The following is a 25,780-nucleotide window of genomic DNA, read 5'->3' as shown; positions in this document are numbered from 1 at the left end:
GCTGTCCCTCGTCATGGCGTGCGGCTACTTGCTGAGGACACGAGGCCCGCACGAGGGGAGCAGGGGCTCCGCCGGTGGCTGCATGTCCCAGGGCGTTCCCGGGCCCCACGCCATCTCCCCGGGCCGCTGCTCAGGGTGTGAGCTGCGTAGCCGAGCCCGGGACAGGTGGAGGTGGCCGCGGTCCCCAGAGTGAGGGTGACATAGCAGACCCTCATCCAAACACATCCTCACAGCCCCCTCGTAGCAGGTCTGGGAAACTGTTCCCCCAGCTGCTGCCCAAAGGGTACTGAGTTCCGCTTCCTCTGGCCTGGACGCGTTCTTGCAAAACCCAACGTCAGCTCTTCAGGGAGATGTGTACGTTTCCATAGGCGGGACTCCAGTTAGTGTAGGTAGGATCAGGGCTTCCCCAGCTCCTGTTCTGAGGTTCCTGGAGCTGAACTCACTGTCTTTGAGGAGGAGAGCCCCTCTCGGGCATCGCACGAGCCTTTTGAGTTTCTTACCTGTCCTGTTTCTTTGAATAAGAAACGTGAGAGAGAGACCACCCGTACTGCTCTGCAGATTAGTGGGAGAGGACCTGGAGCTAGACCAGGGGTCTGGTCCCAGGGACGGGTCTGGTCCAGGGGTCTGGTCCCAGGGACGAATCCAGAGGAAGAGCTATGTCTCCCGGCTCTAAACCCAGTGCTACTGTCATCCTGCTTGCTCATAGCTCTGTCTTCGGGGCCAGGCGGGAGCGAGGGTTTTGGGACGCTGTCCCCAGACAGAAAACCGAGTGCCCTTCTTTGTCTCTCTGCTTCCAGTCAAACCAGGCAACGTGAGGAACATCATTCAGCACTTTGAGAACAACCAGCCATATGAGGCCCCAGAGCCCGGGACGCAGCGGCTGTCCACCGGCAGCTTCCCCGAGGACCTGCTGGAGAGTGACAGGTGAGGGGGGCCACGTGGTGCTGGCCACCTCCCCAAGGAGGGGAGCCGGGGCAGGGACTGCAGCCAGCATCAACCCCGCTGCCTCGCCCGCTCCCTTAGCCCATAAGGCGCCCGCTGCAGGGCTCGCAAGTGCTCCCTTAGCCTCCCCGCCTGGGGACCGTTGGGGAAGCACGCGCTCCATGTTGGCAGTGAGGCCCGTGGAGGACGGAGCCGGGCCCCTGACCGCCCAGCCTGGGGCTGCTCACCCTCAGCATCTGCTCTGGATTCATCCGGGGCTTCTGAGCAGCGTCCGTCCCGGGAATGAGCTAGAGGCTGAGATAGAGCTGCTGATCGGGTCGCCACAGGTGTCAAGGCGAGAGAAGACCATGGGGCAGGGCGGTAGGAGACAGTCCTGGGAAATAGCGAGGTCGGAGATGGTTGTGGGCGCCCGTGAGGAAGAGCTCTGGAGATGGAGCTCGCCCGCCTCCGAGCACAGTGCACTTCCCTCTCAAGAAACGCAGGGTCTGCAGCGCACTCTCTGGGTTCTCATGAGAGCCCTTCTCTGGCTTGGGCTTGCCCTGGACTGTGGTGTGACAGTAGCCACGACCCGTCTCGGACTCTCGGCCAGCACTTCAGTGAGAAACCTCTGGTCGGAAAGCTCCAAGCACGTTCCCTCAGTCACTCTCGAGCTGTAATCCCCGTGGTCCTGCGTGTGCAGAAAGAACACGCGTGTGCGCTCGAGCCTGAGCCCCTGAGCGGGCGGGCACGCAGTCCCCAGGGAGCAGCCCGGGTGGCCAGACCGTTCCCGCTCACACCCGAGGCTGCTCGTTTGCAGGCCGCGTCTGCGAGCCTCGTGCGCTGGGACGACTCTGCCGTAGGGAGGCCGTTGGAGAGTCGGGGAAGAGGGAGGTTACCTTGTCCCGAGCTGAGAGATTGAGTGCTGGTACCAGCGAGCGCGTCAGATGAACGGTTCTGTAGACGTAATAACGTTTTGGGAATAAGGCGAGGCCTTCTGCAAACTTGTGTTCTTGAGGCTGTCAGGGAACGAACTGTGCCCTGAGGCCCTCACTAGGCTTCTGAGTCCACGGTTGGCAGAGCCCTCGGCCTGGCCGATGGTAAGCCCGCCCGGCCCTCTCCGCGGCACAGTGGGGCCAGGCTCGGCAGGTGAGAGGACCCCCAGTTCCAGAAGGCAGCCTTCCTTCTAGGGACGGGGCCAGAGGTGGTTGTGCGCCCTGCTCCTGGGGAGGAGCATCACTCACCCGTGGGGCCCTGGAGGAGGCCGTGAGGCACTCACCGGGCTCAGGCGGCCACTGTGGGGTGCTGGCGAGAGTGCTGGTGGCAGGCTTGATAGGAGCAGCTCTCACTGACCCCAGGGGGTGTTCAGAGGCGATCGGCTGGCGGCGGCTCCTAACCCTCAGGACCCCGGGGGCAGCTCCGTTTGGGTCCTTGGCGGTTCGGAGAGGCATGATAAATGGGGACCGAGCTACTTGGTTCTTTCTCTGTGGCAGCCTGCTGTGTGACTTAAGAGCTCCCTGCGCTCTGCAGGGGGGTGGAGATGAGTGACAGTGGCAGCAGGGCCAGGCAGGGAGGCCCCACCCCGGGGCAGTCAGGGGTCCGAGGTGCCAGTTGCCACCGTGGTCCTGCACTGCAGGACGCAGAGGAGAGCAGCACCGGCCGTTGGCCTCTCACGTCCCAGAGACACTCGGTGGCCAAACATGGCTGCCAGGGCACAGCTTCCTCCTGTCAGAAGCCAGCACCCCGCCCCCAAGCCGGCCTGCTGCCAGGAGGGGAGGCAGAAGCCGGGAAGCGTGCACAAGACAGGAACGGGAGACCCTGCGCCGCGGCTGGGGCAAGAGGCCAGCAGCGGGTAGACCTTGTGCCAGGCCTGCCAGTGAGGAGGCTGGCATGCGTGCGAGAGGATAGCATCTGTCCCCCATGGTAGGAAGTCCCAGAAAAGGAGAGCTCTGCCTCCAGCAGAGTCCGCGGTGGGGGCTGACCTGCTCCAGAGCCGAGGGCAAGGGGCATTGGCCACCACACGGCCCAGGATCTGGGCCTCCAGTGCCCACAGCTGTCCTGGCGGCTCCAGTCTTCGGCAGCTGTACACAGCACAAGTCTGGTCTGTTGGTCCCAGATGTTCCTTGTCCTCTGGACGGAGACTGTAGGGCAGCAGCAGGAGTTGTCACTGGGAAGTTAAGGCCCCGTGGGTTGGGGGTAGAGGACCCCTGAGTCAGGGTCACAGGTATAAGCCGTCCAGGCTGTCGGACCCTGGGTCTCTTGCCCTGCTCCCCAGCTCCCGCTCAGAGATCCGCCTGGGCCGCTCTGAGAGCCTGAAGGGCCGGGAAGAGATGAAGCGGTCACGGAAGGCGGAAAACGTGCCGCGCTCTCGCAGCGACGTGGACATGGACGCGGCCGCGGAAGCTGCCCGCCTCCACCAGTCAGCCTCCTCCTCTGCCTCCAGCCTCTCCACCAGGTGGGCAGGGTTTGGGCAGCCGGGTGGGGGGGGGGGGGGAGGAGGGCAGGGGTGCTCTCTCGGGGCAGCGGGTGCTGAGGGCTGACTTCCTCCACAGGTCTCTGGAGAACCCGACCCCTCCCTTCACCCCCAAAATGGGCCGCAGGTGAGTGAGGCGCCCGGCCCCGAGCGGCTGGTTGGGTGTACGCACCCGTCTGCACGGCCGGTGGTTCTGCCGGGCATGGGGCAAGCGGGTCGGACTGGCCGTCGTGTGCACCCTTCCTCCTCACGGACTGGCCCTCTTCCCCTAGGAGCATTGAGTCCCCCAGCCTGGGGTTCTGCACAGACGCCCTCCTCCCGCACCTGCTAGAGGATGATCTGGGCCAGCTGTCAGACCTGGAGCCGGAGCCAGACGCTCAGAACTGGCAGCACACGGTGGGCAAGGACGTGGTGGCCGGGCTAAGCCAGAGGGAGATTGACCGGCAGGAGGTCATCAACGGTGAGGGTGTGCGCCCGACACTCGGGCGGCGCCCCGGGGATGGGACCGGCTCCGCGTCGCCGTGCCTTCCCCGGGGGTGGCGGAAGTAGCCACTGGGACGCCAGCGCCCGAATGCCTCAGCAGTGAGGTGGTTGGGGGTGACAGCCGTCCCTTCGGATGCTTGCTGACGTCTCCCGCTCTGTCTTCCTCCCGTCCCGTGACACCCTGCTCAGAGCTGTTTGTGACGGAAGCGTCCCATCTGCGCACACTCCGGGTCCTCGACCTGATCTTCTACCAGCGGATGAAGAAGGAGAACCTGATGCCCCGAGAGGAGCTGGCCCGGCTCTTCCCCAACCTGCCCGAGCTCATCGAGATCCACAGTGAGGGGCCATCCTCCCCACCTGCTGCCCCCCCCCCACACACATGCCTGCTCCAGCTGGCCTCCAGGTCTCTCTGTCCCTTGTCCCCCCACACGCCAGGGCCCCCTTGAGCAGATGCCTGTCGCCAGTGCTCCCTGGCCTGGAAAGCAGCATTCCCCTTTCCCTGGACCCTTCCCTGCCCGGCACTGGTGCCACGGGTCCCCTCTGAGGGTGGCACTGGGTCCGGCCACATAGCTCTGCCCCAGGCCCCCATGTCCCTTCTGTCCGTCCCAGATTCCTGGTGCGAGGCCATGAGGAAGCTCCGGGAGGAGGGCCCCATTGTCAAGGACATCGGTGACCTCATGCTGGCTCGGGTATGCCTGGAGGAAGCGGGTCCCCTTTCCCACGGCTGCACAAGTGGCGGAGGAGGGTATGGGGCCGGCATGTGACGCCCAGACGGTGTCCCTCGTGCCGCAGTTCGACGGCCCTGCCCGGGAGGAGCTCCAGCAGGTGGCTGCCCAGTTCTGCTCCTGCCAGTCTGCCGCCCTGGGGCTCATCAAGGCCAAGCAGCGCAAGGAGAGCCGTTTCCAGCTGTTCATGCAGGTGCGCCCACGGCCAGCAGGGGGAGCCCCGGGCCTCCCCCTGCCCATCCACACTCAGAAACGTGGCCCGGTTCCTGCTCTCAGGACAGACCGCTGCTCCCCAAAAGGGACCCGATCCGTGGTCAGGAGGCCCCGTTCACTCCCAGGGCCCGTGGGCACGGAGGCGATGTCCACTTCCTCGTCCATAAAGTGGGCATGGCAGTTGCATAGGGGCGCCTGTCTGGCCACCCCCTTCCCTGAGTTCCCTCCCTGCCCCCACCCACCTTCCCCTAAATATTTAAGGAGTTGCTTTCCGGGATCAGGACCCACTTGGAATTTTCACACCCATCTGGGTCCTGAGCCCATTGGCCGGTTCCTGACTGGGCTGACCTCTCCGTCCGCACCCCCATCCTTCCAGGAGGCTGAGAGCCACCCCCAGTGCCGGCGCCTGCAGCTCAGGGACCTCATCATCTCAGAGATGCAGCGGCTTACCAAGTACCCCCTGCTGCTGGAGAGCGTCCTCAAGCACACGGAGGGTAGGGCACCGGGCGCATGGCCCCATGCAGACCTCCTCCAAGCGCAACCCTGCTTTGTGACCTTTCAAGAGACCTTCCCGGTCTTCAGGGTCTGGTTCCTGGCCTCATTAGGGTCCGTCCAAGAGAGCGATCACAGCTATGCCCTGGGGAAGATAAGGTGTTCAGAGGCGAGAGGAGGGAAGGCGGGGCCTCCGGCCTGCGTGGGGTCTGAGGAAGCATCTGGATGCACACGGGGTTGGCACATGGACTCTGCCATGACCGTGGTCCCACCCCAGGGCCAAGACGCAGTCGGCGCCCACCCCGCCCATCCCCCTGCTGGATGCCTCCAGGCCCTTAGACTTGGGATGTTGGAGTCCGGGTATGGAGTGGCCCCCGGAGGCTGTCCCTGCCCCCAGCCGGTCCCCGGCCCTGCCCCATGTCCCCAGAGCTGGTTGCAGGCCAGATGGCAATTCCCAAGAGCTGCTGGTGTGTTCAGAGAGGGGCGGTCTGAAACCGAGGCCCCTCCGTGGCAGAGACCCTTAGTTTGAGGGCCTCAGTTAGGCAAAGGCAGCGCCCCGTGCCCATGCCTGCCAGCTCGCCAGGTGCATCAGGCTCCAACCGGCTTCCCAGGCAGGAGCCCCTGACCGCCACCTCCGCCCTGTCGGCAGGTGGCACCCCCGAGCACGAGAAGCTCTGCCGGGCACGGGACCAGTGCCGGGAGATCCTCAAGTACGTGAACGAAGCAGTGAAGCAGACAGAGAACCGGCACCGGCTGGAGGGCTACCAGAAGCGGCTGGACACCACGTCCCTGGAGAGGGCCAGCAACCCGTTGGCAGCAGAGTTCAAGGTGGGAACAGAGCCGGGGCCTGGAGGGACTCAGGGCGGGTGGCATGGCTAGTCTGGGATGTGGTGCCCCGATGGGACCCCACGCACACCCAGGCAGACAGCCCGTGGCGGGACCGGACGCTGGAACCTGGGGCGCTAGGGAGGGAATGAGACAGGGTCGGGGCGGGGAGACGCCTTGGTCCTACCCGTGCCCCACAGGGGCTTCCGAGCAGAGAGGGCCTCCTTTCCACCACTGGCCCCCAGCTCCTCCGCGGGGCGTCTGGCGCCTGGGCCTTTCTTGCACGTGCTCGACAAGCCAACGAGTGAGTGGCTTCTCCCTCCAGAGCCTGGACCTCACAGCCAGAAGGATGGTCCACGAGGGGCCCCTGAGCTGGAGGATCAGCAAGGACAAGAGCTTGGGTAGGTGTCTGGGCACGGAGGCCGCAGGGCTCCCCCGGGGGCAGGGACGGAGCAGCCGGCCCCTGACGGCAGCCCTCCCCACCGCAGACCTGCACGCGCTGCTGCTGGAGGACCTCCTGGTGCTGCTGCAGAGGCAGGACGAGAAGCTGCTGCTCAAATGCCACAGCAAGACGGCGGCGGGCTCGTCGGACAGCAAGCAGACCTTCAGCCCCGTGCTCAAGCTCAACGCCGTGCTCGTCCGCTCCGTGGCCACCGGTACCCACAGGGCTGGGGGCATCCCAGGGTCAAGCTCCCTGCCTCCCCCACGGACCCCCTGAGCCAGAGGATGGGGCCGGAGGGCATGGGGGTCAGGGGGTGTCTCATGTCAGCCAGACAGGCAGGAAAGGGCCCCGGAACAACACCTGCCGCGCCTCCGGGACTCACAGGCAGGGACAGGGATGAAGGCCCTCGTGCTCCCACCCTGTTAGGAGCGGAGGGTGGGAGATGGCTGTGAAAGGGACCTGTGAGTGCCTGTCCCAGCGTGGGCCCCACGGGGTGCACTGACCCAGTGCGTGTCATGCCATGGTCGAGGGTCCGGGCTCCAGGGCTGCTGTCACCTCCGTTGCCCGCCGCCAACCCTCCCCTCCCCCACACAGACAAGCGGGCCTTCTTCGTCATCTGCACCTCGGAGCTGGGCCCCCCCCAGATCTACGAGCTGGTGGCACTGACGTCGTCAGACAAGAACACGTGAGAATTGAGGGGGCCACATGTAGTTGCCTTCCCTTGGCCAGCGGGGTACGGGCCAGCGGGGACACGGGGACCCCGCAGGTGCAGGGGGTCGCAGGGCCACTGTCCTTGCCCAAGTCCAATGTCACCAGCGCCCCTTGCTCTTCTCGCTTCTGCCTGCTTCCTGCCCTCGGGGTCTGTCTGCCCCTCTAAGCTCCCTTCATCCACACGCCCTTGGCGGACGCCTGCCTCCCGGGCCATCACCCACCCACCCCATGTCGCCTCTCAGCACCTGACGAGGTGGCATGACTCAAAGCACAGACTGGTAGAGTCACACGGCATCTGTGTCAGGGCCGTGCTCTGGAGCGTGGGTCTGGCCTCTCAGGGGTCGTGTGGAGGGAGCAAGCAGCTGACGGCACTGAGCCCAGAGCCCCGCAGAGGCTCACTGGTCGCGGCTCGTGCTGCCACCGGGTGGGGGGGGATGCGCCCCGGCCTCGTTCTCACCACCAGTCCTCTCTGCTCCTGCCGAGCCACAGATGGATGGAGCTTTTGGAGGAGGCTGTGCGGAATGCCACCCGGCGCCCGGGAGGTGCCCCCACGCTCGCCCATGCCCCACCCCCGGGCACCCAGGAGCCGGCGCACCAGAGCCCCACACCCAGCAGGTGCTGGCCTGCAGGCCCCACGCGTCCTTGCTGCAGGCCACCTGCTTGCTGCTTCCGAGCCCTTCCCACCTCGGCCGTCTGCCCCGTCTCCTCTCCCCCCTACCTGGCTATCCTGGAGACCACGCCGGAGGGGGGTGCGGGGTATACGGTCAGGACTGGCAGAAGCCAGCAGCATCCGTCCTCCCCGCAAGGTTGCCGGCCAAGGGCAGATGCGAAGCCTTACACCTCCCCGTTCAGGATCCCCCCCTCGCTGCCAGTTCTGATGCAGGAGGCCAAGAGGCATCCGAGACCTCACCCCTTCTGGCTGGCAGAGAGTCAGAACCCCAGCGGGTGACCACTGGTGCCTTCTTCCCTCAGGGTCCAGCTCGATGGCTCAGAAGTGTTCCACAGTGAAACAGAGCCCGGGGAGCTGCCCGGAGGTACGTGCCCTGAGCTGTCTCTGCAGGACCCTCCCCCGCTCCCGCCGTCCAGTGTTAGAAGGGCAGATCAGGAGGTGACGGGAGAGGCGCTTGGGGCCCGAAGTGTGAGGTTTGGATAGAACAGAGAAGTGAGTGAGCAGGGCGTCCAACAGACCTGAGCGAGTATAGACAAGCTCGCATGGACAGAGGTTTTGTTGTTGTTGTTGTTGTTGTTGTTTTAAGATTTTATTTATTTGGCACACAGAGATCACAAGTAGGCAGACAGGCAGACAGAGAGAGGAAACAAGCTCCCCACTGAGCAGAGAACCCGATGCGGGGCTCGATCCCAGGACCCTGAGATCATGATCTGAGCCAAAGGCAGAGGCTTTAACCCACTGAGCCACCCAGGCGCCCTGGACAGAGGTTCTGACCCTGGCTCTCTGGGGACAGGTGTTTGGCCATTGGGTGGAGTCCAGGGGTCCCTGCTTCCTGCTGCTGGACATTTCTATGGAGAATGACATGCTGGGGGACAGTGTTCCCGGGCTGGGGCTGGGGAGGAAGGGTACGGGGGTCCCATTGAGCGATTCTCTGGGGAAGGATGTAGGATGCTGGGTTTAGAGAGAGACCTCCAGGCAGGCTTCTGCTCCAGGTCCCTTCCTGCCTCCTGCGGGTCTGTGGCCACGGGCCTTCTCCGGCTCTCGGTCTGCAGCATAAGCGGCGCCCCTGCCCGCCCCTGCCCACCCCTGCCGCAGCCTACGCTCTGCTGTCCCCGCACCCACAGCACTGCCTGCCGTGTTTCTCACAGAGGTCCCTGAGTGCTGTTGTTCATGGGTATCTCCCACTAGAACTTAAGGTCCCCATGGGCGGGGGACCCTTGTTTTATCGCTGCTGTGGGCCCAGAGCCTGGGCCAGTGTCTGGCCGTACCTGGTACTCAGTAAACATCAGTAAACGTCCCCAGAATGAATCAGCCAGGGTTCTGGTTCCCGTTGATCCAGAGCTGGGCATGGGGTCAGCCCCCACGGACCTTCCCTCCCCTGCCTCACGCCACCCTCCCACCCGCAGCAGGCCCTGGGCCCCAGCAGAGGGCGAAGGGGACGCACCCGGTCCTGCTGGAGGATCCCGAGCAGGAGGGCAGCCTGGAGGAGGAGCTGGGTGCCCTGCCTCACCCCTCCACGTCTGCGGATGGAGAGCACAGGGGCGGCCGGACGAGAGACCCCATCCTCCTGCCCCTCCCAGGCCCTCTGTTCATGGAAGGGTTGGCCGACTCAGCCCTGGAAGACGGTGAGTGCCTGGTGGACGCCCGTACACCCCACCAGCCGGAGGGCTCTCCCTGCGTGTGCTTGAGGAGAGAAGGGGCCCAGACGGTCGGGACCCCATGTCCCCACGCCCAGCTCCAGCCCGTGGGGAGCCGGGGGACGCCACCGCGCTCTTTCTCCTCCAGTGGAAAGCCTGAGACACCTCATCCTGGGGAGCCTACTGCAGGGTCAGCGCCCTGAGGCACAGCCTGCTGGGGAGCCTGAGGACGACCTCACCCCCACACCATCCCTCGGGAGCAGCACCTGTCACCCCGCGGACCCTGGCTCCCCAGGGCACAGCCTCCTGCGGGGGGAGGAGCCAGAGCGGGGGGACGCAGCTCTCCGCTCCCTGGAGCAGCTGCCCCCGCGGGCCCGGAATTCCGGGATCTGGGAGTCTCCCGAGCTGGACAGGAACCCCGAGGAGGAGGCTTTGAGCGCCGAGGCAGCAGGAAGTTACAAGGTGGTGAGAAAAGGTAAAGTGAAGGGGACGGCCCCCATGGAGACAGACCCCCAGCTCGCCAGGGCCAGGGCGAGTCTGCCAGGTGGCGCTGTAGCCCGGGGAGGCTGGCGCAGGGTCCTGGGGATGACACCGCCGCGCAGAAGCTTTGGGGTCAGAGGGCTTCAGAGCCTGTCCCCTAAAGTCTGTGGGACCCGAGACAAAGGCCGAGCCCCCGAACCTGACGGTAGCCTGAGGACGGCTGCATGAGCCAGCTGTCCCAGAAAGCATCTGCTGGGGGTCTAAGGAAGTCCCGCGGCTCCCCTGGGGGGGCCGCACCCCCGGCACCGGGCAGACACTGGGCAGACGCTCGAGGCCGCACTGAGGGCCCCACGGCAGGGGAGGGTGCGTGGCGAGCCGATGTGGAGGACGGAGGCCATGGGCAACGGCAGCCGGAAGAGCCAGGAGCAGTTGGGATGGGGGCTCGGGTGGGCTCTGGGCAGAGCAGGGACCCGGAGGGAGGGGAGGTCCCTGCGGCAGTGGGAGGAGGGAGGAGGCCTATGGAAAGGATGGAGTGAAGCCTGAAGAAGGTACTGGGGGCGGGGGCCAGGGAGGGGTCCCGGCCTCCGCTGCATTTCTGGCCCTGTCTGCCCAGGGCCCGCGCCGTCCTGGTTTCTGGGAACTGACCTTCCTTCTCTGCCCTTCGGTGAGCTGGTGGACGGCTTCTCAGCTGCCCTCTGGGCGCTTGCACGTGCGACCTGTGTTCACTTTATTGTCCCTCCTTTTTCTCCTCTGCTGCCTTCTCCCACTTTTCTGCTCCCCCTCCCCTCCCCTGCTCCTCCTCCCCTCCCCTGCTCCCTCTCCCCTCCCCTGCTCTCCTGGTCTCTGCTCTCCCTGGTGGTGGTGGCAGCTGGTGGCGGCACAGATGCAGTGGAGGTGGCGGGCAGCAAGGCCAGGCTCCCCGAGAGCGGCCGGTCAGGGCCTGAGCCACCCGACATGGAAGGCGGAGCAGAGGCTGCGGGTAACGAGCTTCCCCTTGGACCCAGAGCCAGACCAGGATCAGAGTGTGGGGCCTGTAGGAAGGGGGGCGGGGGTGGGCAGAGCCAGGCTTCGGGGGTTGACCCCTGCCTGCATTCACAGGGTGTTCCCTGAGAGCGTCCACGGGGGAGGAGTAGCACCCAGGGACAGGGGGAGCCCAGGCCCTAGTCGGGAGACTGGTTGGAGCGGAGTCAAGACGGTGGGGAGGCCTAGAGGGCCAGGAGCCCCGAGTCTTTGGCGTCTCCCCTTCTCTCCTCAGCCGCATGTGGGCCAAGGGGTCTGCAGGATCGCGCGGAAGAGGGTGGTGGGGGCAGGGGCTGCGCGGACATTCATCAGCAGAGCTTGCGATGGGGCAGGCATGAAGGAGCCTCCCTGCGCTCCTGTCCCTGACCAGTCCCGCTCTCTCCCACTCCTCCAAGGACAGGGGGCACTCCCAATTCCCCAGCGGCCGCCACTGAGCATCCTCCCTCCGCATGGGCCATCGGGAAGGCTCTCTGGAGGAGGAAGGCCTTTAGGGGTGACAGGTGGGCGTGGTGAGGCTGGCGTGCGCTGAGCTGGATCACAGGGCACCATCGCCAGCCCTGGGTCCGTGTGGGGTGCACTGGGGGCACAGGAGGTGGCTCCCACCTCCTCCGTATCCCCCTCATCTCCTCCTCTCGCCACGGGGACAGGGAACTGCTTCTATGTCAGCATGCCGGCGGGACCCCCAGACTCCAGCACTGAACCCTCGCAGCCCGACAGCCTCCCTGCCTGGCAGCCTTGGGGAAGCAGTGGAGGTCGCCGACGCCCTAGCCACTCTGTGCCCAGCCTGGCCCTCAGGGACGTGGGCAGCATCTTCCACACCATCGAGCAGCTCACCGTCAAGCTCAACAGGCTCAAGGTGGGCCCAGCGTGGCGGGGGCGTGGTGGGGTGCTCAGTCCCTGTCCCAAGACCCATCGCCTTGAGGGAGAGGTGTCCTCCGGCCTGGGTCCTCCCCACAGCCGCCCAGGAGCACAGAGCCACCCAGGGGCATGGCGAGGGAGCGGCGGCCGGGCCCCTTCCCGAGGGCCCTGCCTCCCAGGACCAAGGTCAGACGTCCCCTGCTACCCTCCCAGGACGTGGAGCTGGCCCACCGAGAGCTGCTCAGGTCCCTCGCGGGAGAGTCCGGCGGCACCACGCCCGTGGGCAGTTTCCACACGGAGGCAGCCAGATGGACAGACAGCTCCCTGTCACCTCCAGCCAGGGAAACCCTGGCCTCCAACTCCAGGGACAGCCACCAGCCAGGGCCGTGCTCGGAGGATGGTGAGCGAGGCGATGTCCTCTGGGTACCTGTGGGGGATGGACGGGGGTCCTCCTCCTCCCTGAGTACAGTGAATTCATCCCCTCAGCTTCAGAAAGGGATCTGCAGGGAACCCCCACAGGAGCTCGCCTAAAAACTGGAAACCCTCTTTGGATTAGAGAGAGAAGGGACCAGGGAGCAGGTCTCCCCCCTGAAACCTCTTAGAGGGCGGGCCGGGACACCGCTGCCCATGGGCTCAGGGTGGACAGGAGTGCGGGGCTGCAGACAGCCCTTTCCAGGCCGCAGGAGAAACCCTGTGCCTTGTTCCAGATGGACGCACCGGGGCGGGTGGGGGTTGTCCCCACACCACCAGGCCAGCTCCTCAGCTGTCCTCCCCACCTCCTCCACAGGCTCCGACACCCCCCTGGAAGACGGTACAGCACTCACAGCCTCGTCCCCAGGACTGTAACTGTCCCCACTCCTCTGGGGGCTGGCCCGAAAGGGGCACAGGGCAATGGGAGCCCAGACCTCCTCGTGGGCCCGCGGAAGATGGGTCCAGCCGAGACCCCGGGGGCGCCCCGCATGTCACTTGGTCTGCTCAGGTCCCAGTCCAGTTTCAGCGTCTCCCCTGCTCTCCAACTCCTCCGAAGGCCTCTCTGGAGAGTGCTGAGTGCATCTGAAAGGCCCCCCACACACAGGTGAAAGGAGGGGTCTCTGTGAATGCACTTTCTTCCTCCCTCCCTCTCCCCGCAGGACCCCAGGGCTGAGGCGGGCTCCCTCTGCCTCTCCCCTCGTCGTCACTTTGGTTTCCTATAAATATGTACGTACTGTCTGTGCATCTCACTCTGTAAATAACTTTGACCCATTTTATTTGTGTTCCTGGGGGCCCGGAGGCAGGCCCAGAGGGCACAGCTCGCATCTCCTAGTCAACAGGCCTCCAGGGTCAGGGCGCAAAGGGGGAGCCAGACCTGAGCACCAGGTCCTCCGTGGGCAGGAAGGTGTCCCCGCCCACCAGGCTTGAGAGCCCAGTCCCTGTGGCCTGAGCCGAGAGCTTCGCTCCCCTCCCAGGACAGTCCTCTTCGGGGGAGTTCATGACCCCACCTGTGTCCACCGTTCGCCACGCTCTCCCTAGGGAAAACCAGTGTATCAGGTGCGGCCCCGAAAACCGGGCCCAGGAGGTGGGGCAGGGGGTTCGAATGCTGGAGTCCCCGCATTAACCCGGGCCCATCCCCGGGGCCGTGGTGGCATCGGCCCCTGTCCCCATGCTAGCCCCCTCCTCACGGCCTGGTAGGATATACACACTGTGCTAGGTGTATATATACGTATATATATAAATATATATATATAATATATAAAATATAGAGATGGAAATGACTGTTTTCCTGTTAAAATAATGTATACTCTTTTATTTTCTTTCTCTCATGGTTAAGTTTTTGTTTGTTTTTTTTTTAAGAAAAGTTAAATATTCTTCAATCGCGGTGGTGTGTGTGTGATTTCTGGAACTGCTCGGATAAAAGATACTGTGGTTCTTAGGATTGGGGGGAAGACACAGGAGGCAGCCCCCACGCCCGGCTTCAAGCCCCCAGGCCCCACCGTGGCCGGAGACTCCAGGCCCAGAGCTTCCGACGTGACGTGCGCTCACCGAGCCACCATCGGGCAGACCACGTTCCACAGCCCCATGGCCCAAGCAGGGAGAGCCAGAGCCCACGCCATCGAAACACACACCGGCAATGGGTGCAGAGCCGGGAGACCCCGGCAGCCGCCCTCCACGAGCCCCAAGACTTTAAGGCAAAATGCGGGGCAGGGGGAGGCCGTGTCCAAGGCCTGGCCAGTCCTCGCTGGCCTCAGCCTCTGCTCTGTCCCCCCGCTCTGACGGGACCCAGAAGCCACGTTTTCCCCAGACCTCTGGCCCTTCTGCCTTCACTGACAGACCGAGGGCCAGATTCCCTTCCAGCTCTGCCTTGCGCTCCCTCCCAGACCTAGCACAAGCCATCTGCCGACCCCACGGGCTTCAGATCCAGGGGGACATCCGGCACTCCCCGAAGGAGCCCTGCTGTGTGCTTGGGAAGGGGGGGAGACACTCAAGCTGGAGCTCAGCGGCCGGGTACCCAGACACGCAGAGAGGCCCGTGAGAGCCGCAGAGCCTCACCAGCCTCGCAGAGCAGGCGTGGGGGCAAGGCGAGCGCGTCTCTGTGGGCTGAGGGTTAGGTCAGGTTCCATCTGCCTGGCTCCCTGGGCCTCATCCACAGGTGATCTCGGAGGGGGGGGGGGGCAGCTCTCCACGATCCTCTGGCCCGCCCACTGGGGCGTCCCTGGCTCCGGGCGGCCATCGCCTGCGGCCAATGCGCCAGGCTTTGTGGGCTTCAAGGTGCTTGGCCTTTGCCACGTCGATGCACAGACTTAACACCCTCTCCAGAGTAGCCTTCCGGTTCTTCGTGTCCCTAGCTGAGTCCTTGTCTCCAAAGTGACCGGGCACCTGAGCCGACGGGGAAACGCAGAAGAGGAGGGGCCTGCGGTGGCGGAGCCCGAGCCCTCCCCGTGCCCCTTCACCGGGCCTATGCCAGCGGTGACAGTCCCAGGTCATCCCACCGCGTCCTCTGAGACCAGAGGCTGAATGCGGGTCCTGGCGCGTCCCGTGTCCTGCAGGGAACACAGGCAAAGAGCAAGCAAGAAGCAGGCCCGAGGAGGCAGGAGAGTGTGGCCCTGGTCACCCGAGCCTAAGTGCCCAATCTCATCCCAGGAGAGCTGCAAAGCCCTTCGGCCATTTCAGACTCGGAGTCCAAACCTTCCGTGTAGTTCTGGAACAAAGTTTTCAGACAACAGCAGTGGGGAAAAGACAGCAATCACGGTTTGTTAATGACTGGAGATCTCCGCCAGGGAAGCCAGGCCACCAGCGCTGGGCAGCCCCGCTTGTCAGAGGGAGATGGGGGAGGGGCTAGGTGGAGGACGCCGAGGGCTCCTCCTCTCTGGCCTTGGCCTTGCTGATGGGGTCCCTGGGCAGCATCAGCTCCTGGATCATGGTGTACGTGGGACATTGTGGGGAGAAGTAATTTTTCTGAAGGAGGGAAAGGAAGGTGACATGACAAAGGGATAATACCACTTCTCTGGGAGGAGACAGTTTCCCAGGTCGGGGCAGAGGGATGGGCAGGAACGGGGGACTCACCGCCAGCGACAAGCACAGCAGCCCCACAGGGCCCTTGGCTGCGCTCTTGGACTTGGAGAACTGGGCCTGGTGCTGCACGGTGGCCAAGAAGCCCTCCAGCCCCACCTCGGTGATGCGGTTTCCTGGTGGGGGGAGCGGCCCAGGTGGCCCCCCCGCCCCTGCCCCTCACCCCTCTGACGCCCCTCTGGCCTTCCTGCCTTGAGCTCCCACCCACGTCTCTCTCCCGACACTAACTGCCAGAAGCAGGGCCTGTCCTGCTCTCACCCCGAGCGCCGTGTGAGGTGGCTCTGCTCCACCGAGTCGGGGCTGCCCCCCCCCACCTGCTGCATGGGACCCAGGTGGCCGCAGGGGGAGGACGGCAGGGGCGCTCACGCACGGGTGAGGTTGAGGTGCAGAAGGACCTTGTTCCCAGGCATGAACACTTTCCCCTCTCGGTGCTCCACGGGCTCCAGGAGAGGGTTAACCACCTCTGAAGGCTCCGAGACCAGCTGCTGAAGCAGGAGGACCCCTGCAGCTGACCCGAGGGGCTCAGCCCACGGGCCGCGCTCTCTGTCCTCCGTGCTGGGGGTACAGAGATAAGCCTGCACCCCCAGAAGCAACCCTGGAACGTGAGCCGGGAGCCAGGGCGGCCCCATCCCACCCCCACACACACAAGCCAGAATCTGTGGGGCCCAGAGGAGGCTCCCAGCCCAGAGCAGCTCCCGGGGCAGGTCCCCGGGACCACAGCGGAGGAGGTGGAGGACAAAGGCAGAGGAACTGGCCAGAGCAAGAGCCGAAGCGTCGTGTGGCACTGGGGTCTCCCTGCGCACCCGCGGCAGCGATGAAGGCCGAGCCTGGGAGAGAGGGGGCGCCCCCAGAGCGGCCCGCGGCGGCGGCGGCGGCGGCGGCCGGGGCAAGATGGGCGGGGCAAGGTTCCGGAGGGCGGGGCAGGGGCGGGGCCTGGCTGGCTCGCGCGCAGGAGCGGAGCCGCCGCTTCTGATGTCCAAGCCCCACGTTGGGCAGAGAAATTAATGACAAAAAAATTTTGTAACGCAGCCCCAGCCCCTCTCCACCTGACCTTCCTCTCTGGTAGGATCCTGTCTTGATGGCAGACAAGACTCCCAAGAGAGGCCCTTCCCTGCCTATGCGGGAGACAGAAGGGGAGGACACAGACCCTGGGGCAGCTGAGGGCGGGGGCGGGGGCGGCAGTCGGGAAGGCTCCAGAGTGAGGTGTCAGACCTGTCCGAGGTGAAAGGGGGAAAGAAGGCTCCAGTAGCAGAAGAGGGGGTCTCCAGGAGCCGTGCACGGGTTGGGCTGCAGGGGGACGTAAGACGCCTTCCTGGGGGGCTGCGACGCGGGCGAGGAGGACGGGGAGGGGAACCCAGCCGAGGAGAGCTGGGAGTGGCTGGCCGCGCCAGGGCCAGGGAGAGTTGACATAACAGGGAAAGGTTGACGGGAAAGGAGACCCCTGAGCTCCTGCCCAACCCCCAGGCAGCCTGGCGGGGACGGGGGTTGGGGGGGGCACGCGAGGACGGTAGGACAAGAGTGGTAGCCGGAGAGACCCTCCAGGAGGGGCTGGCGACACGCACTTGAGGGAGGTCACTGCTGCCCACCATGGCCCCCCTCCCCGCGCCCACCCTCCTCCCTGCCTCCCCGCATCCACCCAGTTCCCCCCACCCCACGCCCAGGCCCTGGTGCCCACCCGGCTCCCTGAGCTCACCCCACATCCACCCGACTTCCTGCGCCCACCACGACCCCAGCGCTCACCCCGCCCCCCACCCCCGCTCACGCGCGCCCACCCCCACCCCGCAGCCTACCTCGGACTCCAGCAGGAAGCTGCGCTTCTCCTTGTTTCCGATCTTGGGCCCCTTCCCCTTGTTGGGCTTCTGCTCCGGGATGGTGACCTCTGGAGTGAGGAGAGGGGCCAGAATGCACCGCGTAGATGGTGCCACACTGCCCGGTGGCCGCAGAGGGCACGGGCTGGACCAGGAGATTCGCCCTCAAACCTTGGGACGGGGTGCCAGGGGAACAGAACCCGGTGGGCGGGTCCCTTTCCTCAGGCCAGTGCCACGGGGGTCCAGGCAGGGGACATGGGGTGCGCAGTGTCCGGGGCAGAATGGGGGGCTCACCCACAGGAGGAAACCCAGAGACCGTGGGCCCCAGGAGGACCAGCAGGCACTCAGGAGCCCGTGCTGTCCCCCCACAGCTAGGAGGGGCCGCTGATGGGCAGCCCCACTTACTCCCCTTACTTACTCCCCTTGGAGGCCTTGGTGTCTTCTTTCTTGAGGGTCCCCTGTGTGGGTGACTGCCCTGACCCCGGCTTCTCCTCTCTCTTCGCCCCGTCCTGTGCAGCGCAAGGAGAGAGCTGAAGGCCCGGCTTGCTGGGGTTGTCCCCAGGCCCTCCTCCCTGCAACCCGGGTGCGCTGCGTGGCGGGCCTTGGCTCGCGGCACACCCACCCCTGATTTATCCTTTTTCTTGCCCAGGCCTTTCAGGGTCTTCGTGGTGGGCGTCTTGTCTGGCTTCTCTGACAGGGCAACATTGCTGACGCCCGTGAAGGGGTTCTTCTCGCCTTTGGAGTCCCCGTGTCGGGAGGAGGAAGGCTGTGCTCACAGAAGGGAGGGGATGAGCCGGCACCCCCTCCTCAGGGAGAGGTGAGGGGATCCCCATGCCGGACTGACAGCACCCCCACCCCACCTCCCTGCCTAAACGCTGACATTGCTGCTGGGGACGCTGGGCTGGGGGCCCAGACTCGCTCGCTGGGAGGGAAACCCCGGGCACTTCCACTGCTCCTCTCCACCGCCCAGGATGCAGCCGTTCCACTGGTGGGCAAACAGCTCCAGCTCTGGGGCTGGGACCAGGGCTGGGACCGGGCTGCTCCGGGGCCGGGACTGGGCTGCCTCGGGCTCTAACTCTAGCCATCCCCTTGGCCCACATGCTGCTGGCCGCGGCTTGGTAGGAGACAGAGGGCAGACGCCCACTAGGCCTGTGCCAAGAGGCGGCGACGGGCCAGGCCCAGGAGAGGCCGGCTTAGGACGTGCCAGGGGGCCGCAGGGCTCACCGATCTCGAGCGCTCCTGAGACCCCTTTTCCAGCAGGAGGCGGCGGCGCTCCACCACCTCCGTGTGTGTCAGCTCGAAGGGGCGCAGGACCTGAGGCAAGTGGCCACTCAGACGCCAGCCACCAGCCGGGGACAGCCCCCACAACTCCTCCACCCCCCCACCGCACCCACCTCGGCCAGCTTCAGGGCGCCCTGGTCCTGGATACGGTTGTGTGCCAGGGACAGCCAGAGCAGGGCGCGATTCAACCTGAGGCCCTGGGGCGGGGGGTGGGGAGAAGTACATGTGAACCCGCTGCCCGCTGCCCCACTCCTGGTCCCCGGATCCCAGCTCCCCAGCTCCCAGCTCCCAGGTCCCGCCAGACACGCACATCGGCGATGTAGCCAGCGCCTGCATCCCCGATGTGGTTGAAGCCCAGGTTGAGCGAGACCAGGGAGCGGTTGCAGCTGTGCAGTGTGGACAGAGCTTGGCCCAGCAGCTGTGCGCCGTGGTCATCGATGTCGTTGTTCCGCAGGGACAAATGGGAGACGCTGCCGTGGGGTGGGGGGAGGGATTCGCTAGGAACATGGGGTCGGGGCTCGCCTCTCCAGGGGATCTGACCTCTGAGGGTGAAGGGGCAGGAATCGTGGATCCGCGGGCAGGTGGGGGAGCGCAGGGAAGGGGAGACTAGGACTACCTGGCCTGGGGAAGAGGCCCAGAGACGGGGGAGAGAAAAAACAGTCTCACATGCTGTCCAGCGCCATGAGCTTGTGATAGGACTGCTCGGGCAGTGGGTTGCCCTCCAGAGACACCTTCCTAAGGACAGGGAAGGTCTGAGAACCAGGAGGCACCCCTGAGGCCCGGGAGGGATGGGGTCAGAGAGGAGGTGTGGGTCTCCGGGACGCAGCTGGGAAACAGACTCAAAGGATGGCCTTCCAACAGAGAAAATTATACAGGACAGAAGGGTGGCCGTGCCAGGGGGGTCACTCTGCAGCGATAGTGGCCCATGGTGACTTGGCCTCTGGGAGGATTCCTGTGACCACCACGTGTGCCCCACCAGATGGTGGCTGGACCTGGTGACTCACTTCTGACCAAATGGGATATGACAAAAGTGGTGAGATGTCACTTCTAAGTTCAAGTTCCAAAAAGACTGTGGCCTCCACGTTAGGGGCTCCGTGGCCGGCGCGGGGCTGTCCCTGCAAGGAGGCCTTGTGCTTCGAGCACCGGCCACACGTGGAGCTCGGAAGCCAGGGGACAGCAGCCCACGCTCCAGCGACAGCTCCATCCACCCCCACCCACCTACCCGCCCCACGGAGAGATTTGTGAGTCAGGAATAGGGAACCACCGGACCACCACTAGCAGTGCCCCCTCCCACGGTGCCCAGGGATGGGAGGGGGACAGAGGACCTTTCCCAAGTCACAACAAAAGTTGGACTAATGGCATGAAGTTTCTCTACTTAAATATATTCTCCCATGGGGCGCCTGGGTGGCTCAGTGGGTTAAAGCCTCTGCCTTCAGCTCAGGTCATGATCTCAGGGACCTGGGATCGAGCACCACATCAGGCTCTCTGCTCAGCAGGGAGCCTGCTTCCCCAACTCTCTGCCTGCCTCTCTGTTTACTTGTGATCTCTGTCTGTCAAATAAATAAATAAATTAATTAATTAATTAAAATAAACTCTCCCACAATTTAGTATCACTTTCAGCCTTTGGGGCTGGCTCATCTTTCACCTAAGGCTGATTACACTCATTTTAAGTGATTTGATTATGTTCATCTTATTTTGTATCTTACAACGAATGCTACCGTTTTGTTTCTGCTGGCTGATTTGTTTCTAATTGCCACAATGGACACAAGTCATGTTCCGTGGTGTTCTCTGTGAAAAGTGTTGAGGACCTCCAGCTGCAGAGGACGCTGTCCCTGCCCTGCAGAGGACGCTGTCCCTGCCCTGCAGACAGCCCATCCCACGGGGCGGGGCAGAGGGGGCGGTGGGTGAGGCCCCGAGCCAGTGTGAGGCCCTGGGGTTTGTTCCCCGAAGCAGGGTAAGTCCCGGCTGCTGGGGGAGCCTCGGGAAGGGGCGCCCAAACCAGCTTTGCCAAGGGCACCTGTAACTACACCGCCTTACAGCTCACACCTGCTCCTCTTCCTCTTCACAGCTTTGCTCAGCACCGCCTCCTCCAGGCAGACTTCCTGTCTCCCCGTCCTACACCCGTGCAATGGGGTGACTGCGCCTTACCTGCCCCCACTCCAGTGGTAGGCCCCAGGCCCCAGGCAGGAGGGAAAAGCTCCAGGAAGAGAGTGGATGGTGGTGGGAGGTGGGGGGGAGAGGGAGGGAGGCGAGGAGGGACGGGGCCCAGAGGCCAGCCTCTCCAGGCCCTGGTGCCGCAGAAACGGGACCCGCTTCTTCTGGTCAGACTGGAGCTTCAAAAATCAACACAGCCCTGGGCGGGGATGCCGCTCTCCTCCCCAAACTGCCCACCCTGCCGGGGCCCTCGCACCCCCTCTCCTCTCGCAGACCTGAGCGTGGATGCGCAGAGAGGCAGGAGAGCGATGAAGGTGGTCAGGGTCTTATCGGTCAGGCCCACCTTCCACAAGCTGGATTGGGGCGGCGGTACAGAAACCCAGCTGGAGCCTCGCCTCCTCCTCCCCAGGCCCCTCCGGCCACCCCCTCCCTTGCGCCCCTCCTCCCACAGCCCCCGGGGCTTCTTTCTCCCAAGCCACGGAGGCAGCGGCCCCACACTGGCCTCCCGCCCTCCCCAGCCCCGCGTCCCCTCACTGGATGGCCTGCAGCTGGCTGAGCGGAGGCAGACACGTAGAGAAGATTCCCAAGATCCGCTCCTCGACCTTCCAGCCTGCGGACGGGGCAGGGGGAGGCGCCTCAGCCGGGGACCCGGCCCGCGGCGGGGGCGGGGGTGCGGGGCTCACCGCGGATGAAGACCTCCTTCACCGACTTGTCCTCGGGCTCCAGCTCCACCTGCACCGTGGGCCGGAAGAACACGTACTTGCTCTCCAGACTGTTGAGGCTGCAAGACCCCGACAGGCGCTGATCGTCTGCAAGGCCGGGTGCGAGGGGCCCGGGTGAGGAGGGAGGAAGCAGAGCCGCACGGACGTACCGCTCAAGTGGGGTGGGGGGGTCCGGCCTGGGGCGCAGCGCCTTGGGCCCGCACGCGGCGTGGGCCGGGGTTGGGGAAGGAAGCCGGGAGACTCGCCCAGCCGCATCCCCGCCGCGTCGGACCCTCCCCGCACGGCCGCACTCGCTGCCCTGCACCCCCGCCGTTCGGCCCGCCCGGCGCTGCGAGGCTGGCTTGCACCGGGCGACCCCGGCAGACACCCCCGGGGCTCCCCGGGCACTCACCTAAGGCGGGCTTTTCCGACATCGAGGCCGAGGGGACGAAGGCCGGGTGCGGGCGAGGCCGGGGGACAACTTTGGGGAAGTCGGTGTAGCCCGAGCGCGTGCAGAGCTCCGCGAAATCCGTCTCGAGGACCCCGGTGCACTGGTACTCCTCTGCGGGGCGGCGGGGGGACGGCGGCTGTGGCCCGGGGTCGCCACCGGGGGGCAGCAGAGGGCAGCGGGGGTCCTGGGGGTCCCCGGCCCGCCGGGGGTGCGGGAGTAGGGGGTCGGGGAGCGCGGAACAGCTGGGGCCCCTCCTCAGGAGAACGTCTTCACAACCATTTTCTAAACGTAAGATGCGTTGTAGAAACCCGCAGAGCAAACAGCGCGGAATCCAGACGCCGGAGAAGGGGCCAGAAGGGCGCGGGCTACACACAACCGGGGCGCCCAGCCTCCGTGCGGCACCTCCAGCCAGCCGCCGGTCAAGGTCGCTTCCCCTCCGCCGCCCGCGGGCCGGGGGGGCCTCCGCCTCCCGCGGGGTATCCCGCGCAGCCTCCTCCTCCGTTCCCTGGGACGGCCCAGGACCACGAGGGGAAAGAAGCCCAGGCCCGCTGCGAGCAAAGGCAGGAGCCCAGGAGCCCCTCTGCAGACCCAGCCCGCCCGCCCCGCACCGACGCGGAGCGCCCGCAGAGCCTCCGGCGTGCGTTAGTCCCACAGAGGCGTACAGGGCGCCACACCCGCCCGCACTCTTCTAGATGCGCTGGGAACGTCGGTTCTCTCCAGAGCTCCATCAGCGCGGACAGGGCCCAGCGCGTCCCCTCCGGAGGGCGGTGCTGACCCCAGGCAGTCCCCAGAGGCCCCTGCTCTTTCCTGCCTCCCCATGGGCATCCCAGGAAGAAGTGATTCCCGGAGCCGGGAAGGGGTGTCCCTGGCACGTGGGCGAACCGGGAGGCAGAAGGGTTGGCCCCGCGCCAGCCTGCTCTCCCAAGGGCGCGGCAGCCTGGAGCCCCCACGCACCATCACTCCCACCTGGCGGCCTGCGGGGGTTGCAAGCCCAGCCGGTGGACAAGGACTGCTAACAGCAGGAAACCTGCCCGCAGGCAGGAGATGGTTTGGGAGCACAGGGGCTCCGCGTTCACGGGGACAAGAGAGGGTGGACGGTTCTTGTGGCAAAGGAGGGCGAAGCACAGGCACGTTCCTCCCGCGCCCAGCCATCGGGAGAGCACGATACACAAGACACGGGAGCTCCCTGGGCAGAGCCGCTGAGAGGAGGCTCAGGGGTCCCCGGGGTAACCCCCTTGCACAGCGGTCGCCCGCACACCACCTGCCTGCGGGAGCTGTTCCCCCTGCCAGGGGAGCCCCTCGACCCTTCCTGCTTCACCCACACCACCTTTCTCTACAACAGACCTTCTCGAACTCGAGCAGCAGTTTGTCAAAAGAGTTTTCTGCCCCGCCCTCGCCCCGCAGGGCCCGTGACTCCGCTGGCCCAGGGGAGTCCGGGAAAGTGCATTTCTAACAACTTCGTGGCTGGTGCCAAAGCTACTGGTCCCAGGACAGCGCCCTGAGAGCCGCCGCCCTGCCCTAGGAGCCCGCTGCCGCTGGGACGTCGCGGGGGCAGTGCTCGCTTCCGCAGCAAATGTGCTGAACTTGGCGGGACGCGGAGATGCTCTGCGTCTGCCTGGAGCCCGCGGTTACCTGGGGGACAGCGCCGCCCCGACAGGGCCTTGCTCTTGCTCCCTCTCTCACACACTCCCACCTGGCTCTCACTACAGAACTCGCCTTTGCACCTGGAGAAGCAGAAGCCAGCAGACGGCGTTTCCTCTAACCCTTCCTACTGCTGCCATCACCCTAGCTGAGGCGCCAGCCCAGAGCCCTGCTTCTGCCCTGTGCAGCACACAGGACCCTCTGACCGCCATGTGTTCCCGTCCAGCATCCCTGGGCAGCAGCCACCTGCATTCTCTCCCCGCCGGTGGCTGGGCCAGTCAGACTTCCCTGCCTGCTGCACTCCCCTAACAGCTCTGGGCTGGGTCCTGCGTGCTCTGTTCTTCCCTCCTGCCCCCGGGAATCTCTCTCCTTCCCAGGCTGACCGGGACCTAAGCAGCTCCCAAAGTCACACCTCCAGCCCTGCGCTCTCTTGAGTGCTCCAGACGTGTCCAGCTGACAGCCCGCCGAGGCCTTCGCTCACATGCCCTCCCTCCAGGCTTTCCTGGCTGCGTGAATGGCCCCTCAGCCCACCTCCTGGCACCTGGGAGTCCTTCTCCTCGCACCCCAGCCAAGACTACCAACGCGTTACCAGGAAGCCTAACCCGTTCTCCCTCACTGCTCTAGTCCGGCTACCACTGTGCTCCAGCCGGACTGTTGAAACACCTCTTTCTCCGCCTCCCTGCCTCATTCTCTACCCCCTCCACGCCATTGTCCATACAGAGCGGTGTGGGGGGGACTGGCCCCTGACCAAGGTCTGACGATCACAGCCTTTTCCTGTGTCAGTTTCCCATGAGTCCAGGGACAGCAAGCCCCTGTCCCCTTTCAAAGTGGTTGGATCTGAAGCCAGAGGCCTTCCAAGAGGGGCTCCTGGCTGGCTCAGTTGATAGAGCATGTCTCTTGATCTCAGGGTCATGAGTTCAAGTCCCATGTTGGGTGTGGAGCTTACCTAAAAAAAAAAATTCCCATAAATTCCCCTTCATGTATCATCGGTTTGGGTTGGGGTTCCAAGGGACAGAAGCATAGGCTTACTTGTACGCGGCCTGTGGTTTTCTTTTCCCAGAAAATGTAAGTGGATTATGTGTGTATTGTTCTCTCCCTACCCAAAAAGTGATTGTTGAATGAGTGCGTGAACAAAACTCCAAGTCCCCTCCTGGTGGGTTCCCCGGCCTCCCTGCCCTCCTTCCACCCCCTGCCCCGGGGACCTCCTGTCCCTCCCTGGGCCCTCTTCGCTCGTGCATCTTGGCACATCTTATCACATTTGTCAGTCCCAAACCACAGTGTGGGTTTTCTAAGATCGAGTTCAAGTCAAACATCGGCCAAGCTGAGTTCCAAGAGCGGGGCTGGAAGTGCTGTGATTTCTAAGGAGAGAGCCCAAGGCTACGCTGCCAATAGCCATTAGTACACAGAGCGCCCCGCCGTGTGCACCTGCTGAGGGCGTAGTGCACCTGCTGAGCACAGAGCTGCTTAGCCTCAGAGACGCCACGATTGTCCCCCGGCTCGGCTGTCGCGCGCACCAGGGCGTCGTTCCGCACGACCCGTGCAGCGCGCCCGGCACGACGACGGCGCCCACCCGCCCTGGCAAAGCCGAGCGCGCGAGGAGCCCGGCCGCCCGCCTACCAGGGTTCTTGGGCTCCTCCTCGCCCACCGGCTGCAGGACGGTGACCGGCTTCTCCTTGGCCGCGCGATCCCCCTTCTTGGTCACCGCGCCGGACGACTTCTGTGTCCCGGGACGCGGGGCCCGAGGGGAGACCCCGGGCGCACTCGCCTCCCCCGACATGCCGGCGCGGTCCGCAGCGACTCTGGAGCGGCCCGGCGGGCGAGGAGGCCAGACAGGACTCGGTGGGGCCGGCCCAGGGGACGGTCGAACCGGGGGTCTCTACTCCGCGGCCAGCGCCCTCCCCGCCACCTGCGGCGCCGCCTCCGCGTCCCTCTCCACGACAACCGTGCGCGGCGGGCGGGCGGGTGGGAGCAACCGCAGAGCGCGCGGGGCCACCCGGGGGCGCCGCAGAGCCACGGCCGGGGGCGGGGAGCCTGGGGGCGGAGCCACAGCCCGGGGGCGGGGCGAGAGAGCGCGGGGGCGCCGCAGAGCCACCGCCCGCGGCGAGGCCACAGGCGGGGCGGGGCGGGGAAGCCCGGGGCGTAGCAGAGCCGCGGCCGGGGGCGGAGTCACAGGTGGGGGCGGGGTCACGGTCGGGAGCGGAGCCACAGCCCGGGGCGGATGCTAGGGGTGGAGCCACGGCCGGGGCGGAGC

General features: G+C 65.4%; 2 protein-coding genes across 8 annotated transcripts in view; one reads left to right on the top strand and one right to left on the bottom strand.

The window, feature by feature from the left end:
* Positions 1-12,973, top strand: part of ARHGEF11 (Rho guanine nucleotide exchange factor 11) — a 76,786-nt gene extending 63,813 nt beyond the window's left edge. For all 7 annotated transcript variants that reach the window (XM_032844971.1, XM_032844972.1, XM_032844968.1 and 4 more), the window contains 20 exons: positions 798-924; positions 3,194-3,373; positions 3,471-3,518; positions 3,664-3,851; positions 4,064-4,210; positions 4,484-4,563; positions 4,667-4,792; positions 5,189-5,306; positions 5,954-6,132; positions 6,455-6,530; positions 6,618-6,785; positions 7,166-7,256; positions 7,772-7,897; positions 8,255-8,316; positions 9,359-9,577; positions 9,738-10,064; positions 10,938-11,048; positions 11,737-11,945; positions 12,161-12,347; positions 12,735-12,973. In XM_032844971.1, the coding sequence (XP_032700862.1) occupies positions 798-924; positions 3,194-3,373; positions 3,471-3,518; positions 3,664-3,851; positions 4,064-4,210; positions 4,484-4,563; positions 4,667-4,792; positions 5,189-5,306; positions 5,954-6,132; positions 6,455-6,530; positions 6,618-6,785; positions 7,166-7,256; positions 7,772-7,897; positions 8,255-8,316; positions 9,359-9,577; positions 9,738-10,064; positions 10,938-11,048; positions 11,737-11,945; positions 12,161-12,347; positions 12,735-12,793 (2,828 nt within the window). In that variant the 3' untranslated portion in view covers positions 12,794-12,973. The remainder of the gene's footprint in view (positions 1-797; positions 925-3,193; positions 3,374-3,470; positions 3,519-3,663; positions 3,852-4,063; positions 4,211-4,483; positions 4,564-4,666; positions 4,793-5,188; positions 5,307-5,953; positions 6,133-6,454; positions 6,531-6,617; positions 6,786-7,165; positions 7,257-7,771; positions 7,898-8,254; positions 8,317-9,358; positions 9,578-9,737; positions 10,065-10,937; positions 11,049-11,736; positions 11,946-12,160; positions 12,348-12,734) is intronic.
* Positions 12,974-15,241: 2,268 nt separating this feature from the next.
* LRRC71 (leucine rich repeat containing 71) lies at positions 15,242-25,448 on the bottom strand. The gene is made up of 15 exons (XM_032845049.1): positions 25,147-25,448; positions 21,850-21,999; positions 21,420-21,545; positions 21,271-21,346; positions 21,012-21,089; positions 19,249-19,317; positions 18,893-19,052; positions 18,696-18,779; positions 18,526-18,615; positions 17,924-18,067; positions 17,720-17,810; positions 17,284-17,372; positions 15,864-15,975; positions 15,488-15,609; positions 15,242-15,379 (listed from the first exon to the last, which is right to left on the bottom strand). Exons 1-15 carry the CDS (start codon positions 25,304-25,306, stop codon positions 15,260-15,262), a joined length of 1,671 nt encoding a protein of 556 aa, XP_032700940.1. The 5' UTR covers positions 25,307-25,448; the 3' UTR covers positions 15,242-15,259.
* Positions 25,449-25,780: the final 332 nt, after the last annotated feature.

This window comes from Lontra canadensis, unplaced genomic scaffold (assembly GCF_010015895.1).
Source record: "Lontra canadensis isolate GAN:19392208 unplaced genomic scaffold, GSC_riverotter_1.0 scaffold160, whole genome shotgun sequence".
Taxonomy (NCBI): Eukaryota; Metazoa; Chordata; class Mammalia; order Carnivora; family Mustelidae; genus Lontra; species Lontra canadensis.
This window is presented reverse-complemented; position numbering and strand designations above follow the sequence as displayed.